We start from the raw sequence: 17,498 nt of genomic DNA on the forward strand, positions 1-17,498 counted from the left end.
CTTCCCAGACTGGGCCAATCGAACGCAGAGTACGGGCCGCTCCGCTAGGCCCGGCTAGCCGCCTACGGAACGCCCACCTCGCTGTCGCGGGCGACCTGAAACCACGTGCGCCGGGAGTTCGCGTCGCGGGCTGCGCTTGCGCGAGGTCGGCAGAGGCGCGCCTCGGAGTGGGTAACGGGGACCAAGAGCCCCGTGTGCCGCGCGACGGGGCCGGGACTCGGGGGTGACGCAAGGCGGGGCGGGGACGGCGCGGGCCCGGGGGGTCAGGTGGGGCCGCGTTCTCTGGGTCGGCCTCCTTGAGCGAGTTCCTGTTTGACCCTCACAGGAGCCCGGGCCCCGGGCGAAGACTGGCCAGAGGGGCGGCGAGGGTCTCAGCCCGAGCCGGAGCCGAGGACGTCCCCTGAGAAAAGCGGGGCTCTGAAGGTCAGCGTGGAGAAGGGTCGGGTTGTCCTGAGGGTTCCGGGGAGCGTCCTCCCCGAGGGAGGACGGCGGCAGCGTGTCTCTAATTCAGGGGTTATTAAGCTGGTAGGAACTTGGGGAGGAAGAAATGACACCTTTATTGTCGCTGTGTGAAATTTACCATGTCCTTCCGTGACCGACCAAGTGGCGACCGGCCAAGTGGCGTTCACTATGCCCAAGACGAAGTCGTGATTTCAAAGGGGGATGAGTGAAAATGTTGGTTGGAGATAAGAGTATCTGCACCTACTGTCTTTTACAGTCATCACCACTTTTACGTGACGATTGGACTTTATTTCATGTTTGAAAAAGGAGCATATATATTAATACAACATTTGTTTAAAAAACATTTTGGCACCTGTTCCAACATCAGTAACTCAAATTCTTTGTCTTTTGATTAACGTGTGTAAACACTTTAAGTGGCTACTTGAATATTTTAAATTGCTCATAATTGCTTTAAATTGCTCAACATACTCACGCCACATTTCTATTGGAGCCTCACCAGGTGCATAGTGGAAAAGGCCCTCTGCACGAGTGTCACTAGGGAGCTGGCCCAGAGAGGCCATCTGATACGTTACAGGGACTGGGGTTTAAAGCCAGCCAGTTCCCAGACCTACCTAGCCAGTCTCACCCACTGCACTGTTGCAGGGCCGCCAGCAAGTCACTCCCCTCCCTGGGCCCCAGTTATTAATCTGTCCCCATCTGTCATCACCCCTGTGGTCTTTCCAACGGTGACCTCCTAGTATAACCAGACTTCAAATGTTTTCGTGCTTGTTATTCTGATATTTTATTTAGAGTTTCAAGTATACAGACCAGATTCACTAGCCTCGCACTGTGCAATAGAAATATAACGTGAGCACCTATGTAATTTTAAACTTTTAAGTAGCCACGTGAAATAAAGTTTAAAAATTGCAAAATTAGTATTAAATTTTTTTTTAGCCCAGGATATCTGAAATACCATTTCAACCCATAAGAAAATTGTGTGTGTTTTACCATCTTTTTTTTTTTTAACAAAGTCTTTGAAATCTGGTGTATAATTTACACTACAGCACATTTCCATGTAGACTAGCCACATTTCAGGTACTCTAGCCACATTGGACAGCATGGCTCTAGCCCATTTGTCCACAAATTTTGCAGAAAAGAAGTGCTTAAGTTAACTTCCCTGTGCAGAGACCCAAAATGCCAACAATTTTTTCTTGATAATAAGTGATAATGGCTACAATTTTTTGAACACCTGTTAAACCCCAGGCATTGTGCTAAAAACATCTCATTTCATCCTTATAATTTTGTGATAAGGTGGGATTCTCCTCATCTTGCAGCTGAAGAAATCAAGGCCCAGGAAGGTCCAGCAATGGGCCCAATTACACAGCTCTGTCCAGGGCTCAAAGTCAGCTCTGCTTTCAGTACCCAGATCTCTTAGGTCATGGCTTGATAACATATTTCAGTAGTCTTATGTTTGTTGAGGATTCACTGTGCCAGCACCGAGATTTATCTGGACACTGTATGTCTGAGACCTCATTTACTCATTGCTATGGTGCTGTGTGGGTAATGTTAGTTAACCCCAGTTTACAGGTGAGGAGACTGAGGCCAGAGCAACGGGTGCCCAGGGACATATAGATGGTTGTTTAGCAGAGCTGAAATCTGAACTGAGGCTTTCTAACCTTAGGGCTCATGCTTGTATCCACTTCTCAGTCTCCCTTTTGCCCTTGGTGACTGTGAACTCGAGTTGACTCTCATTATTTTGCTGACCTATGCCAGGCCCTGGAGGGGAACGCCAGAGATGGACCTCCTGAGACTCACCTGGCTCTTCTCCGGCCCCCGCCCCCTAGCACTGTCCATCCTACAGCACCTTGACCCTCTCGGAGCCAGATGGGCAGGAGGCAGGGAGGGTCCCGCCCGGCTGAGGGCCACAGGGCTGATTCGGCCAGTGCCAGCAGCCTTCAGCAGCTCCCTCTCTCAGCTGTCTCTTGGCCAGGGAAGCCAGAACACAGGCAGCCTCAGCAAGAAACCAAGCCAGCCCAGCCCCACAGCCACCCAGGAGGAAGAGGAGGAGGAGAGCTTTGGGACTCTCTCCGACAAATACTCCTCCCGGAGAATGTTCCACAAATCGACAGCCCAGTTGTATAACCTACGGCTCAGGGAACAGAGTATTGAAGATGAGGAAGGGGAGCTGGAGCCAAAGTTGTGGCGGGGCCGGAGAAACACCCCTTACTGGTACTTCCTTCAGTGCAGACGCCTGATCAAGGAAGGAAAGGTAGGGAGCGTTCGCATTCTGCTGTTCCCAGCTGCTTCTTCTCAGTGCCTCTGTATTTGGTGAGGGGCCATCCCTCCTTCCTGATAATCTCTGAGTGGTGGGGTGCTCAGGGCTCGTGTCTCCTCTCTGTCTTCCCTCACCCCGGGTCCTGCACCGGGTGACCCGCCTGCCTGCTCGCTCTCAGTGTCCCCCTGCTCCATGCTGTCCTCATCCTCCTCTTTCTGCCCCGGCCAAACATGGACTTCCGATCAGTGTAGCGAAATGCCTCCTCACCATCTCCCTTACACGCCTGAAATTTTTGTTCCCAGCCTTGATTTCCCTACACTTTCTTCATCTCACTAAATGGCAGCCCCATTGTGCCATCAGCCGCGGCCAAGTGCCTCCAGGTCATCCCTAAGTCTTCTCTGTCTTGCCAGATCGAGCTTCCAAATGTCACCAGTCCTACCTTCTCACAGCCTACCTCTGAACACCCAGGCCTAGCCTCCTCCTCACCCCTGCCTTAGCGATCACAGCGCTTGTCACTGGGCTGTCTCCCCGAGGCTCTCTCCATCTCTTGCCTCGACATGGGCTCACAGGACAGAGCCGTCTGGCTCCAGCAGGGAGCTCAGGGCATTACTTCTCTCTCCAGAGCCCCCAGTGCAGTCAGTGACATTGATGGAGTTCACATTCTTAGGTTTGGTAATGATCTTCCATTCATGTTTAAAAATCTCTTAGAGGTATGTGTTGAAAAATTTGTGAATGAAACGATGGGATGTCTGGAATTTGCTTTAAAAAAGTCAGCTTGGTGGAGAGGTGCAGAGCATAGACTAGACGAGATTGGCCAAACATTAGCAGTCATTGTAGTTACACTGTTCTCTCTCCTTTTGTGTACCCTTGAGAGTTTCCATAATGAAAGATTGAGAAATATACAAAAAGACGCTAGAGTCCTCACAATGGCCTGTAAGAACTGCCCCCGTCCCTTACCTCTCTGCCCTCATCTCCCCCTCCTTCACTTACTTACTTACTTCCCTGCAGCCACCTCAACCTCCTCCCTGCTCCTCCAGCTCCCGGGCACACTCCTGCTTCAGGGCCTTAGCACATGGCTCCTCCCCTCCCCTCTTTCCCATCTTTGTTCTCCTGGGCCTTGCCCCTGCCCTCTGGGAGTCCCCTACAGCAGTGGGACCCCAGAGCTCTCATAGGTGGTGGATGTCTGGTGGCCTTTCCTTCCTGGCCATCACAAAATTCTCTTGCTTCTGAGCTCAGGGACCAAGAGACTGGTGGCAGAGGCCCAGGTTGGGTGTTTGGCTCCCAAGCAGGCTTGGGTTCAGGGAGGGTCCCTCAGCCTCAGTCTCCCTCCCTCTGCTGAGGGTCTCCGAGGCCATCCTGAGCCCCTTCCCTTGTGTCCTCCTTCCCCCTCATCTTCCACAGCTGGTTGAGGCCATGGACCTGTTTGAGAGACAGATGCTGAAGGAGGAGCAACTCCAGCCCCTTGAGTGCAACTACACGGTGCTGATCGGGGGCTGTGGGCGGGCCGGCTACCTGAAGAAGGCCTTCAGGCTCTACAATGACGTGAGCGTGGGGCATGGAGGTGGCAGGGACCAGGCTCCAAAGACCATAGCTTTGGTTCCAAAGAGGGCTGGGTGCAGATCCTGAACATGTCACCTGCTAGTGCGTTACTCACGGGATGACGGTTTCTTGTTGGTGCTTTTGGGGTGCAGGATCAGTTCTCCAAGTCCCTCAGGCTGAGCTGGGGGTTTGGAGGGCCAAGCACGGCCCTGCTCCCAGGCCTGTTCGTCTCGGGGGCAGAGTCCTGTCTAGCTCCCTCCCAGAGTGGCTATCGTCTGTGCATCTGGCAGATCCCAGAGCCACCTCCTCCTTTTCCCCCATCTCCACAGATGAAGAAGCGGGACCTGGAGCCCTCAGACGCCACCTATACAGCCCTGTTCAACGTCTGCGCTGAGTCTCCCTGGAAGGACTCAGCTCTGCAGAGCGCCCTGAAGCTACGGCAGCAGCTGCGGGCCAGAAACTACCAGCTCAACTTGAAAACATACCATGCCCTGCTGAAGGTGGCTGCCATGTGCGCAGACCTCAGAATGTGCCTGGATGTGTTTAAGGTGGGGACATCCCTTCCTTCCTCCTCTCTACTCAGAGTGAGCCACGTGGCAGGTGTGAGGCTGTGCTGTCTGTGTTCCTCATGTGGGAAGGTTCGGGGGCCAATGAGACAGGCTCTAGGCTGCCTCTGGGCTTCGTAGATGAATCCGGTGAGACCCCGTTCTCAGAGGCCTCGGTCTGACAGCCTCCAGCCCAGTGAGGGTGGTGGGTCATTTGTGCTGTGTGGGACTCTGTGGTGGTGCAGACAGTGGGGAGTGGGCTTCATAGCACTGAAGATGAGTTGGTGCTCACTGAGGGGTCATCCCAAAGATCCTATAAGGCAAGTCTGTGACCCCACTCCACAGATGAGAAAACTGAGGCCAGGGGGCCTAATGCTTTGCCCACACTCTCATGGCTGACCAGTGGTGAAGTCAGGACCTGAAGCCAGTTCCGTGCAATTCCAAAGCCTCGTGTGCAGGGGTTAAAAGTGGCTGCTGGGGTGGTGTTTGTAGATGGGCTGTGCAGAAGTGATGGGAGCGGAGCCAGGATCCAGGAAGAGAGGCCGGGAGGGAGAGGAGGAGGAAATGCAGGCAGCAGCTGGACAGCTCTGCTCGGGAGCTGGGACTGTGTCGGCCCCACAGCCGGATTCAGGCCCCACCGCTTCAAGATGTGCAGACCTGGGCCAGTCCTGGGGCTGTCGGCCCTAAGCCAGTCCCCTCAGGCCTGGGCCTGGGCTCTGCTGCAGATTCTCAGTGGGCCTCCTCGTTCCCTCCCCCAGGAAATCGTCCAGAAAGGGCATGTGGTCACTGAGGAGACCTTCAGTTACCTGCTAATGGGCTGCATCCAGGACAAGGAGACAGGCTTCCGACGTGCTCTGCAGGTCTGTTCCTCCCGGGTCTGCTTCCTGCCTCTCCTGCTGCCCCGCTCTGCTCCCCCTGTGCTTGTGTTGGGTGCACATGAGGATCCTGTGTGCATTTCTTGAGCACCTGCTACTGCCCTGTGCTGGGTATTTTATATTTACAAGCTTTTGGCCTTCCCAGAGCACACTGGTCCCTGCATTTTACAGATGACAGGCAGAGGAGGTGCCGCTGTCCCCCGAGTGAGGGCACAGCCGGCCTGCACTCTCTCACGCTGCTGGCTGTGCAGCCAGCCCAGACCCGCTGACCTTACGGTCCCCGAGGGCATGTTCAGCCCATCCCCCACTCAACATCTCTGCAGGACGGACCCAGAAGTCAGCATTCATGCCTGAGAGATTCTTAGGGACATCAGAGTTGAGGCACAGTGCTCTAATCCCACCTCAGGCCCCCAGAGAGGCAGGGTTAGCAGTGGTAGTTAGTTAGCTGGTGGTACCCCAGCTGCTTTCCCTGCTCCGAGGTGTTGGGAAAGACCTGGAGCTCGCCTGAAGCTCTAATTTAAGGTGGGGCCCACAGACCTGCAGCATCAGCCGCACCGGGGCCTCGTGTGTCCATGTTGGCATCTCAGCCAGATCCCCAGGCGGTTGGTCCACACGGAGTTTGAGCCCTAGTGATCTCAGACAGCCCTGGGCCAAGTGCCTCCCCTTTGCAGGCTCCTGGTGAGCCGTGGCTGCCAGCCATGCCCTGGCTTCTTGAGAGAGAAAAGCAGACAAGCTCTAGTTCCCCCTCTCTTTGGCCCAGGTCTGTCCTAGTCAGAGGTGGTCTAGAACACTAATGGCCAGTTTGTGTCACACTTGTTAAGCTGCTTGAGCTACGCACCATTAGCCCCATTTTACAGATGAGGAGGCTGAGGCTCACAGAGGTTAAGTAACTGCCTAATGTCTCACAGCCACTAAGCAGCAGGGCTGGGATTTGAACCAGGGTCTGACTCTAGAGCCTGAATCCCTGCTGCCTCAGGGTAGCATGTGTGTCCCTGATAAACCTCAGTTCTGTCAGCGTGCCCCATGGAGGTGGCTGCCGAGACCCCTGCCCTCCTCGGGACCCTGTCTGGTGGATCTGTACCCACCCAGGTCCCCCCAGCCCACGCCTCATCTGCACGCTCAGATGCAGTCTCGGCCTCCCATTGAGCCTACAGACAGAGGAGCCAGTGAGACCATGAGCCTCTTGTGGCATCTTGGGTCACCAGTGTCAGGGTGACCCACACATGATCAGAAGGGCCCCCTGGGAACACACCAGTGCACTAGATGCCTCTCTAGGGGGTGAAAACGATCTCATCTCGAGAGGAAACGGGGCTGCCTGGGCCCACAGCTTGTGAGGCGCTCTTCCCGGCTGAGACACCCTCCGCCCGCACCCACTCTGCACCCTCGAGGGAGCCGAGGGCGCCAAATGGGGCAGGGCGCACAGTAGGCACTCGGGAAGTGTGGCTAAATCCAGTCCTTAAGTCAGCCTGGACTCTTCCAGAGCCCACTCTGGCCGTCCCTTCCTGGGGAGTACAGAGAAGGTGGCAGAGGCCCGGGGCCAAGCCTGTTCCCTGGTGCAGGGCCCTGGGGAGGCGGGGGGGCTGGAGCTGCGACACCAGTTTTGGGGTGAGCTGGAGAGGAAAGAATGGCACCCCGTGGAGGCTCCCAGAGCTTCCAGGTTCTTGGGTTCTTAGTTGCCCAGAGCCTGGTGCTGGGATCGAGGATTGCCAGGTCCTTCCCACAGCCCCACGTTGGCCGGCTGGGTGCTGCCTCCCGGTGCCCGCCCTGCGGAAGGCTCGTCTCTCCCGCCAGGTGTGGAGGCAGATGCTGCATCTGGGGCTTCAGCCCAGCCGGCACAGCTACAACCTGCTGTTGGGGGCAGCTCGGGACTGCGGCCTGGGGGACCCGGAGGTGGCCGCGGCCGTGCTTCTGAGGCCCAGGAAGGAGATGGCCCTGCTGCAGCCCCTGGCAGGCAGGCAGCGGGCAAAGAGGAGAGCCCGGGCCGGGGCGGACAGCAGCACATGGGCCAGGCTGCTCGTGGAGGCCCTGGAGAGGCAGCTGTTTTGGGAACCTTCTCAGGCACTTGAGGGGTCTCCGGAAATTCAGGAGGCTGGGGCCCCCAGCATGGCCCAACCTAGAGTGGAAACGAAGGCGGAGCCTGATCACAGGGTGGCCCTCCCCTCTGTGGCCCCAGAACCACCTCCTTGGGGGCTGAAGGCCAACCTCCTGACCATGGGGGCGGTCCCCTCGGCGGTGGTGTCCTTTGGGACCGTGACCACCCCAGCCAACAGACTGGCCTTGATGGGGGGCCTGGAGGGTTTCCTGGGCAAGATGGCGGAGCACGGGCTTCGGCCCGACATCAAGACCCTCACGCTGCTGGCTGAGGTGGTGGAGCCCGGGAGCCCCGCAGAGTCCTCACTGCTGAGCGTCCTGGACACGCACCAGGTGGAGGCTGACGTGACCTTCTTCAACACGCTGATGAGGAAGAAGAGCAGGCGGGGTGATCTGGAGGGGGCGAAGGTGAGGGGCTCGGGGGCACAGGGCCCTTGGCTGGGCCCCTGCCCTGCCCGGTGTGTCGTCCATCCCCGCAGTAGGTGCGCAGACTGTCCAGGCCCCCACTCTGGGCCTGGACTGGGGTGGAAAGCTGGGAATGCATTGGTGGACCAGCCACACTTCCCGCCCTTCCAGGGGAGCTCCCAGTGGTGGGAGGTAGACACCAAACACGTCCTTACACTGATGAGGGGTGTGGGGCCTGTGGGGACACGTGGCCTGGGAGGCTGGTGGCCCCCCGGGTTGACATCACGCTCACTCGGAGCTCGATGCTGTTCTGAGAGTGTCACGTCCATTTGTTTCTTTACTGACCACACCTGGAGGCACTGTGGGCGTGTGGTGGTCCTCATCTCACAGATGGGGACACCAGGGCCCTCATGGGAATTTTGTCCTTTTGTGCATGTTTCAACGTGATACCCTGTTTGCCAGGAGCACTGACCTGGGCCCTCGTGAGCATTGAGGGTGACAGACACATACAGCTCCTGCCTTCAGGTGCCCCTGGTGTCTAGCATCCAGCCGCTGGCGTCACCAGAGAAGGCTCTTGCTTGGGCTGGTGGGCTGCAGCTTACGCTGATGCCATGTCTGTGCCCACAGGCCCTGCTGCCAGTCCTGGCAAGGAGAGGAATTATCCCCAACCTGCAGACGTTCTGCAACCTGGCCATCGGGTGCTGCAGGCCAGCGGATGGTCTGCAGCTGCTCGCAGACATGAAGGTGAGGGGGCCCGGGCCTGGGCAGGACCCGTGGTGTGGAAGAAGAAAGCTGGGTCAGGGAGGTGGGGGCCCTCCCAAAGCCCCAGACCTCTGCAGTCAGGGTAGACTGCTGGGGGGTGCAGGGAGTATGGGGTCACTCTAGCTTCAGGTGTAGAACAGTCATTGGCCCAACTTGGAAGAAGGTAGATGCTGGTGAGCCGCTGCACAGAGACGGGGTATCATGATCTTGAAGGTGGTGGCCTCGGGGTGAGATTGAGGCGTGGGGACAGGTCTCGGCCCCAGCCCTCTGAGGGATGGAAGGTGTGGCTGGAGCAGGGCTGTATCAGAATTCTCGGGGGACAGAGGCTGCAGTAAATTCACGGGAGGTGGTCTGCCTGTGGTTTACCGCCTGAGTCCATTGTCTCAGAACAACACTGGTTCCTCTCCGGGCTCTTCAGGGCTGGGAGGTAGGGCCCTCAGCTGGGTGGGCTGGACCCACACGTGCTTTCCCTTTGGAGGGGGAGTGCAGCCCGTGGCTGCTACGAGGTCCTGCCCGTCTTGTCCCTGGTGGCTGGTCTGCAGAGCAGGCCTGACTGGCAGGGTCACGCCCCAAGCCTGACACGCCACAGCGGCCATCATCTTGCTGACTGTCTATGATGTTCCAGAGATCCCAGGTGACCCCCAACACCCACTTCTACAGCACCCTCATCAACGTGGCCCTGAAGAAGCTGGACTACACCTATCTTATCGACATCCTGAAGGACATGAGGCGGGACAGAGTCCCGGTGAATGAAGTGGTCATCCGCCAGCTGGAGTTTGCCGCCCAGTACCCCCCCACCTTTGACCGGGTACATGCCCCCGTCTCTTCACCAGCGCCCCCCCTGCCCCCGGGTCCGGCCTCCCGGGATGGGCGTCCCCTGGCTTTAAACTGACAGTGGCTCCCCTTGAGGAAAATCCCGAACTCCTCAGACCACAGCGTCCGCGTGGCTTTCATCTCAGGCCACGCTTCCCTTGGTTCACTGCGCCAGTCCCGCTGGCCTTTGCCCACTTCTGGATAACACCGGCCTCTGCCCTCCCCCCTGAATAGGCGCCCCTGCCCGTCACGTGTCTGGTTCCTTCTCACCCCGTAGGTCTCGGCTTAGCTGGCTCTTTCTCCACGTGGTGCTGTGCCTTTCCCCAGCTTCCCAGCCTGTAGTTACGTGTGCACGTGTGTGACTCTCGCCTTGAGATCATCAGCCCCTGGAGGTGGAGACTGTCTCCCTTGCTCACCTGGGTCCCGAGTGCCTGCCCATTGTCCGGTGCCCGGTGTAGACTGTTTGTCAAGTGAACAGGACGGCTGGGCAGTGATGGACCTGATTTGTAACGGCCGTTCCTCTCCCTCATTCTGAGGAGTCAGGGATGGCCGTGCAGGGCTGTTTGAGTGCCATTGTTAAGACTCAGTGAGGCTGCCAGGCAGAGGGCATAGCTGGGCATCTTTGAACAGTTGACTGTTAGTGTTGTCTTACTGATTCCTCAGAGTTCTTTATATATTCCGGATGTCAGTCTTTTGTTGGTTCCATGTTGCAAGTAACTTCTAGTTAGTTGTGTCCACTCTGTGTGGGGCCCACAGTCAACAGTCACCAAACTCCCATCGGCTTGAAGCTGATCGTGTTCAGTCACACATTCCTGCTTCCTTACGGTGGTGGGCTCATTTCTGCTTGCGATGGTCGTTCTGCTCCCTGTACATCTAGGCTATATTAGGTACAAGTTTAGAGGTGTTCAGTCTTTTGAATCAACCCTTTTGTCATCACGTGGTAAGTCTTTGTCAGACTTTTTTGGGTTTTTTGGTGTATTCTTCTACCCACTTTCTCTTGGCATCTGCCTGGCACACTGTTTCCTTTTCTCCCACCACCTCTGCACAGAGAACACGGCAGCAGTGCTGAGGGGACGGTCAGCAGGGAGCAGCGGGCACAGGGGGAGGCGCTCAGCAGACTGTGGGGTCAGTTTGTGGCACCCAGCGATTGTAGCTGTGGGGGCTGGGGTGCTATCCTGGGTATAGGAGCCCAGCTGCACATACTTAGGAAGGATGGTTAGCAGATGGGAGTCTGGGCCCGCCCCACAGTACAGCTTTGTTTCTCCATGGCACACTACTCAGTATTGAACGGCATTTCTGCCCTCTCTCTTGACCATCTGGAAGCCGGAACAGCTTCCCTGAGGCCTGAGCCAGCTGCCATGATTTGGGCTGAGCTGTATGTAACATGCAACAAGTCTAATCATGGCCCCCCTGAACCCGGAACCCCATGCTTTTCCAATTACAGTACAAAGGGAAGAACACCTACCTGGAGAAGATCGATGGCTTCCGAGCTTATTATAAGCAATGGCTAAAAGTGATGCCAGCAGAGGAAACCCCCCACCCATGGCAGAAATTCCGAACCAGACCAAAGGGAGAGCAGGACACCGTCACCGTGGCTGATGTGGACAGAGACCCTGGGGGCCAGTGATGGGGAGACCCTGGGGACCCCCAGCAGAGCTGGAACCAAGTGCGCAGCCTTCCCAGGGCTTTGGGGGAGCCCCAGGAGTCCCTCTCATGTAAAAGACTCACGAATGTGCTGCTGTAGCTGCAGGTATGAGGGGAAAGGTCTGGTCCAGGACAAAGTGAGAGCTGCAGCCCTTCCAGGCATTGGTCTGAGGACAAATGCTGGGCCCCGTGTGCCCAAGTTCATGGCACGTCCCAGGGAGCATGGGCCACCATGGTACACCATCTCAGGCCATCCTCACCTGAGAGGTTGTCACCCCCATCACTGATGAGGAGAGTGAATCTGCTCAAGGTGGAGTTGTCCTAAAGGCAACTGGTCTCCAGGGCCTGGTGCTGTCCCACTGGGTCCCACTGGCTCTGAGAGAAGGAGTGCAGGGCCCAACAGGTTTAAAAGTTTTATTTCTACAAATCACAGCTGATGAACACCAAAGCCTTCGCATGTAGAGACCATGCTCCAACTCGGGCCTTGGGTGCCACTCTGTGGGTAGAGCTGCTTCCAGGAAAGGGGCAGTGTGACAGGCAGACTCCTGCGCAGCCAAGAGTCCAGGGCGGAGGCAGTCACGGTGCAAGGGCCTCAGCCGGAGCAGCCCCGGCAGCCGCAGTGCGTGCATTCGATGATCCGGCCCTGCGGACGGAGGACAGAGGACAGCTGAGCCACCACGCCCCCGCCACGTGCCGCACACCCTTGTGCAGGTGTCCTCCTGCAGGAGGGGTGGCCACAGGACACTTACTGCCTACAGGACACTCAGAAACCCTCTGTGACAGTTCTGGATGGGGAGAATTCCGTTCCCTTGTGATGGTGGAAACTGCTACTGCTGATAAACTGAAGTTACAACTTTTAAGTGTATTTAATTTATGCAAATTCAGTGTACACATTTGCTCCCAAAAAAGGAAAACAATCTGTCTGAATGATTCTTGTTATTCTGTGAGGCAGAGATACCATGCAGTGAGCGGAGGCGGGTCTGCTACTGCTCCAAGGGCTCAGTGCCAGGGGCCCAGGGCCGCCTCTGGGGAAACTTTCTAGTGGGGTGTGGGGAGAGAGACGGTGTGTTCCAGAATCTGTGGCAGCAGAACAGTCTCGTCCCCCAGGCCAGGTGTGGCCTAATGTCTGGCCGAGGGCCTGCCCCAGAGCAACAGTGTTCATCATCTTCCTTTTTCCTCTTATTTTGGAGGAGCAAAACCCTTGTCTAAGCAAACAAGATCCGGTGGTGAAACCCAAGCTAAATCCAAAGCAGGCTGTTCTGGCCACGGGGCTGGGGCAGCACCCCAGGTAGATGTCGCCATGGAATCCCGGGGGTCCCAGAGGAGCAGGGCTTCTGCTGCCCCGCTCCGAGAACCAGCAGCAGCGCCTTCCCTCAGGGAGGCGTCCCTTGCTTGCTCTCCATTGCTCAGTGTGCCTGTCCTTGAACTTCCAGATGATTCTGGGTGACACAGCTGCCTGCTGAGCTAAAAGCCCTTGGCCCAAAACCGAAGCTCTACAAACTGTAACTAGGGCTGCAGCGGGAAGGGACCTGATGACATGAAGGGAACTGGTGATGAGGGACCCTGTGGAAGAAGCCACCTGGGCTGAACTCAGCGGGGCCCACAGTGGTCAGCTGAGGGGCTACACTCAAAGGCCATTCTGGCCTCCTCCTGCAGCCCCACTTTGGGAGGCGCTGGTGCCTGGAGCTCAGCTACCGCACACCCAGGACCGTCCCCGAGCCACCCAGCCTAGCTTTGGGACAGGAAGTTCTGACAAGGAATGCAGTGATGGCAGGAGGGTGTAGCCCAGTGGTGGAGCGCGTACTCAGCATGCATGAGGTCCTGGGTTCAATCCCCAGTACCTCTACTTTTTAAACAAAGAAATGCAGTGATGATAATGTTAACGTGACACTGGGAAGGACAAGAGGCCTGCAGAGTAGGGTGGCTGAAGGGCAAGCACTAGGGGAAGATGGACGCCTCCTGCCAACTGGCCCACCCTCCCCCCGACTCAGCCCTCATGGCCACCTTGTGGGGGGTCGTCACCCCCACTTTGCAAGTGAGAAAAGGAGCCCAATAATTTGCCCACAGGAGTTGAGACTGGCCCCCAGACCTAACAAACACGATTACTGCCAAGCTGCCTGGTACAGCTCCCCCAACAGAGGGACTCACTCCTGGGGTGTGGGGGTGGCCATTAGGACATCCAGCCACAAAACTACATTCCAGCCCAACAAAATAACAAAGTCCCTTGCGGTCAACTAGGGCAGAACCCTGAACAGAGAGTAACGTCAAACTCAATCGTCAGACATTACGGGGTTGGGGGAGGGCGGCATTACCACTTCCAGCTTGCTTTTGGGGACCCGGCAAATGCAGTTTGTCCCAAAATTGGTGTCCCGTGTCTGAATGCACCGCAGGCAGCATAAGTTCTCGTAGCCCTGCTTTTTCCATTTTGCGATCAGGTTTTTATCTGCGTAGCCTTCCTTAATACAATATTCATAGAGTTCTGTCAAAAAGATGGGGAAAGGGCATCACACCATGGTCTAACAAAGCTCCCCCAACCCATCACTACCCACCCGTAAAAAGTATTTAGTGGGGAGGGTGTAGCTCAGTGGTAGAGAATGTGCTTACCATGCACGAGGTCCTGGGTTCAATCCCCAGTACCTCCATCAAAGTAAATAAATAAATAACCTAATTACCCTGCCCCAAAAGTATTTAACCAATACTGCCCCCTTGCCCCTTTTTGGTGGCAAGAAAAGTGACATTTGCTGAGCTTGCAAGAACTACTTAAATTTGAAAGCCACTCAAGTTGGAAAGGCCAAGAGAATCTGTCCAGGTACCTCTGCTTATAGCTTTCCGCTTGTAGAAGAGGTCAAAAATATAGCGGGTTTTCTGGTGGTGTATCCTGAAGATGGGCCACAGAGATTCCACCTTCCTCTTTCCCTCATGAGGCTCTGTTTCAGCTGGGGAGGAAACACGTGTGTTTGTTTTGGTTTGGGAGGCAGGGTTGGTCTGCACAGGATATAGTGGTTTTTTTTAATAAGAAGGGATAAAGAATAAATCCTACTTCATACCCACTAGGATAGCCGTCATCACACCTTTTGCATGTAAACACTCTCCCTCCAAAAAGTCATCCCTTAAAACAGGAAGACTTATTTTCAGGGACTCATAAAATATTTCCTATTACAACAATCTCCAAGTTCCTTTATTCTGAATAAGGACCTGTTTGGGGAAGAAACCTCCTAGCCCAAAATGCCCTTGATTACTGCAAGTTCTAGGAATCTAAGAGAACTACCTGATACAATCAGCTTCAAAAAAAAGGAAGCAAAGTAGTTTATGACTCACTCAGTAGTTGTTGCTGGAGGTATGACTTAATAATAATGGTTAGATTAGTTACCAAAAACCTCAAAAAAAAAAAAAAAGATTGCTTTAAAAAACAATTCAGTAAATGTCTATACTGCGATTATAAAGCCAACAGATGCTTATGGCTTCAGATAAAATTTCCCTGAACTGTCCACTACACCGATTACAAAGTGCAGGATCACACAACATTTAGAGGGAAGTAAAGGTGGTGCATTCTGGAAAACTGGCAGATGATGCAAAAACAAAGTGATGATGAAAACAATCAGACTCACGAGAAAAATCTACATAAAAATGTTTCAAAAAATGTGGAAGTGAAAAAGAACAGGCTTTCCCAAGTAAATGTACTCTGTATGACTTCAAATATACCTCCAACAGAGTAAATAATTATAGGTAGACTATTGGATCTATACTCCCTAAAACTTTTACTTAAATTGGCCCCAAAACATTTTTGAGGGCTTTCTGTGAGTATTGTATGACGTTCTGGCATTTCTGGTGCTCTTATGAGTTAATACGCAAACAAAGCCCATCAGCGTCAGGAGGCCACAGTGGTACTGCCTGTCACTTCCCATGTGTAGCTGCATTTGTGCCTGGCGCCTGGGGGCATCTAAGCCGGAGACCCTGGGACACGGCCCACCGAGACAAGAACTCCTCCACTCACCTTCTCTCATCTTTTGATCTAATTCATCCAATGTTGGCTCAATCAACTCCCAGCCATCTGGGGGAGCCTTCCGGCTTCTTTTGACTTTAGGCATTTTTTCCCTGGAAGATAACTTGCAAAAATCTGTCGGGAAAAAATTACATGAATTGGTTTCTGAGCCTCAGGTCCCCAAAGGACTTCACAAGCCACAACTTTGGTGTACATTCATATCCCTAAATCTGTTTCCTCATCTGTAAAATGGGGATAATAGAATCTACTTCATAGGATTTCATAGGATCATTGTGAAGACTTAATTATAATTATACATAACATGAATACACACATAACACTTAATGTGTGCTTAATAGATTTTTGCTGTTACTAACTGACATCAACTATGAGCCGGTCCCTGTCTCTGTACTGGAAATACAGAACAAACAATAAGATACAACCTCTATTCCTGAGAAGGTGATATTCCAACAAGGAAATAAAAAGTGAAAAGGGAATTACAATACAGTGTGAGGTAGACTATGACTGGGAGAGGAGAGAAGATGAGGGTTTAAAAATGGAAAGACAGTGTAAAACCAAAGTACCTTAGGACCTGTTTCCCAAAAGTGTAACAGAAAGATCTCTGGTCTCTTCAGTTATAGGTTTAGGTTCTTATCCAGCTCTACCAATTACTCTGTGATTTGGAGGAGGTCACATTCGCTCTCTGGTTCTCAGTCTCATCTGTAAAACAAGAGCAGTGTATTAGCCTGATTGCCGAGATCTCTTTTACACTCAACCAACACACGACATAAAGGCAAGTCACGTAAAGCCATGTAAAGCCCATCCAAATTTACATAGCAAGTCATTTTTCAAACCACATAGTATTTACCTGCTGGCAAAGAGAACTCAGGTTAATTATTTCTTATCTTTTAGCAAAGCAGACTCCTCTCTCCCAAATTCATTCAGTTCCTCCCTACTGTAGGGTGCCTGACAAGTTTGTAAAGCCCCGCCCCATCCTCTTTCCATGAGTTCTTCCTAACAATCCTACTGATGAGGAATCAGACTACAAGAGGTAAGCTCGGGGTCGCACACAGTTGGGAACTGACAAGAGTCTGGGGGCTCCTGACTCCCAAATCAGGGATCTCTGCACTTGTCTCCCCTGCGCTGAAGCTAGAGATGGATGGAATCCGGTCCCTGTCCCAAAGCGCGCGGGCTGAGAGGGCAAACACGGGAATGACCACTTTGCTATGACCCAGGGAGATTCGAGGCCTTGGCCCAGGCGGGGAGTCAGAAGAGGCCTCCCAGGAGAGATAACATTTAAGAAGTAATAGATCAAAAAAAAAAAAAGAGGAGTGGGGCGGTATAATAGGGGTGGTGGCGCTCGGGAGAGGCGGCGAGAGACGTTCGGAGAGAGGGAAGACGTTACAGCCGGGGATGTAAGAAAGGCTGATAAAGACAATGGCATCTGAACCAGGCTTACACAAATAAGTAGTTATTTAGACAGAAAACTACCAGCGGAGAAAAGAGCATGGGGAAAAAAAGAGGGAAAAGCCTAAAAGCAAGAGAACCCCCAAATCTCCCATCCTTTCAGAAATCTCCCATCCTTTCAGCCTAACAGGCAAGGCGCCGCCTCCCCTCGGGAACTCACCTCGACCTCTCGGTCCACAGGCCCGAGCCCGTCCTACCCCAGCCGTTCAGATCGCCCTCTGAACCAATGCAGACCTGCGATTCCCGGCCCCAGTCGTTACCAAGGTACTGGAGCACAGAGAAAAAACACTCACCAAAACCTCGGCCACCGTCGAATGCCCCTTCTCTATAGACAGCTTCCGCCTCCCCAGCGATCCCATCAAGATAATCACATCAGGGTGAGGTCCTCGCGAAGCCCCGCCCCACCGTGCGCGGAGATTGCGTTATCTTAGGTGTCCACAGCTCTGCCTGTATAGAATTCCAGAACCGCTGTTGCCTTTTGCCCTCACTTCCCGGGGGGAAGTGACTAGCAGGCTCGCGCGCCTCCCCAGGCGAGGGGGTACTGAGGACGTTGTTGCCCGGCAGCGCGCAGGCAAGCCTGGGCTCAGGCGGTGCGTGGGACAATCCTGTTTGGCGTTCAGGCCTCCCTGAGGTCCCCGGTCTTAGCGGAGACGGCGGCG

At 54.5% G+C, this 17,498-nt stretch overlaps 2 protein-coding genes and 1 non-coding gene across 9 annotated transcripts; 2 read left to right on the forward strand and 1 right to left on the reverse strand.

Annotated features, from left to right (window-relative positions):
• Positions 1–64: 64 nt before the first annotated feature.
• On the forward strand, positions 65–12,317 carry PTCD1 (pentatricopeptide repeat domain 1). 6 transcript variants are annotated; one of them, XM_031432499.2, is made up of 10 exons: positions 65–145; positions 326–423; positions 2,215–2,710; positions 4,118–4,258; positions 4,585–4,803; positions 5,559–5,660; positions 7,467–8,174; positions 8,799–8,915; positions 9,559–9,741; positions 11,191–12,317. In XM_031432499.2, the coding sequence occupies exons 3-10, from the start codon at positions 2,237–2,239 to the stop codon at positions 11,371–11,373; spliced, it is 2,127 nt and encodes a 708-aa protein (XP_031288359.1). In that variant the 5' UTR covers positions 65–145; positions 326–423; positions 2,215–2,236; the 3' UTR covers positions 11,374–12,317. The 6 variants fall into 6 exon arrangements, 5 of the variants coding, with proteins under 5 accessions (XP_031288359.1, XP_031288355.1, XP_031288356.1 ...); XM_031432495.2 differs by having other exon boundaries at positions 112–167; XR_010377711.1 differs by lacking the exon at positions 65–145 and adding an exon at positions 149–223 and having other exon boundaries at positions 9,594–9,741; positions 11,191–11,331.
• BUD31 (BUD31 homolog) lies at positions 11,791–17,332 on the reverse strand. Of its 2 annotated transcripts, none has more exons than XM_010992188.3 (6): positions 17,133–17,332; positions 15,957–16,092; positions 15,385–15,507; positions 14,204–14,326; positions 13,703–13,869; positions 11,791–12,033 (listed from the first exon to the last, which is right to left on the reverse strand). In XM_010992188.3, the coding sequence occupies exons 3-6, from the start codon at positions 15,476–15,478 to the stop codon at positions 11,983–11,985; spliced, it is 435 nt and encodes a 144-aa protein (XP_010990490.2). In that variant the 5' UTR covers positions 15,479–15,507; positions 15,957–16,092; positions 17,133–17,332; the 3' UTR covers positions 11,791–11,982. The 2 variants fall into 2 exon arrangements, with proteins under 2 accessions (XP_010990490.2, XP_031288368.1); XM_031432508.2 differs by lacking the exon at positions 17,133–17,332 and adding an exon at positions 17,000–17,126.
• TRNAG-ACC (transfer RNA glycine (anticodon ACC)) lies at positions 13,960–14,032 on the forward strand. The gene has a single exon. It is a non-coding gene; the product is annotated as a tRNA-Gly (tRNA).
• Positions 17,333–17,498: the final 166 nt, after the last annotated feature.

Source organism: Camelus dromedarius, chromosome 24 (assembly GCF_036321535.1).
Source record: "Camelus dromedarius isolate mCamDro1 chromosome 24, mCamDro1.pat, whole genome shotgun sequence".
Lineage (NCBI taxonomy): Eukaryota > Metazoa > Chordata > Mammalia > Artiodactyla > Camelidae > Camelus > Camelus dromedarius.

Coding starts and splice junctions, on each gene's coding strand:
- PTCD1 (XM_031432499.2), top strand. CDS start 2,237: ATGGACCTCCTGAGACTCACCTGGCTCTTCTCCGGCCCCCGCCCCCTA. Junction 4,804..5,558: donor TGTGCCTGGATGTGTTTAAG/GTGGGGACATCC, acceptor TCCCTCCCCCAG/GAAATCGTCCAGAAAGGGCA. Junction 9,742..11,190: donor ACCCCCCCACCTTTGACCGG/GTACATGCCCCC, acceptor TTCCAATTACAG/TACAAAGGGAAGAACACCTA.
- BUD31 (XM_010992188.3), bottom strand. CDS start 15,478: ATGCCTAAAGTCAAAAGAAGCCGGAAGGCTCCCCCAGATGGCTGGGAG. Junction 13,870..14,203: donor GCGGAAAGCTATAAGCAGAG/GTACCTGGACAG, acceptor TCTTTTTGACAG/AACTCTATGAATATTGTATT. Junction 12,034..13,702: donor CCAAAAGCAAGCTGGAAGTG/GTAATGCCGCCC, acceptor CTCCGTCCGCAG/GGCCGGATCATCGAATGCAC.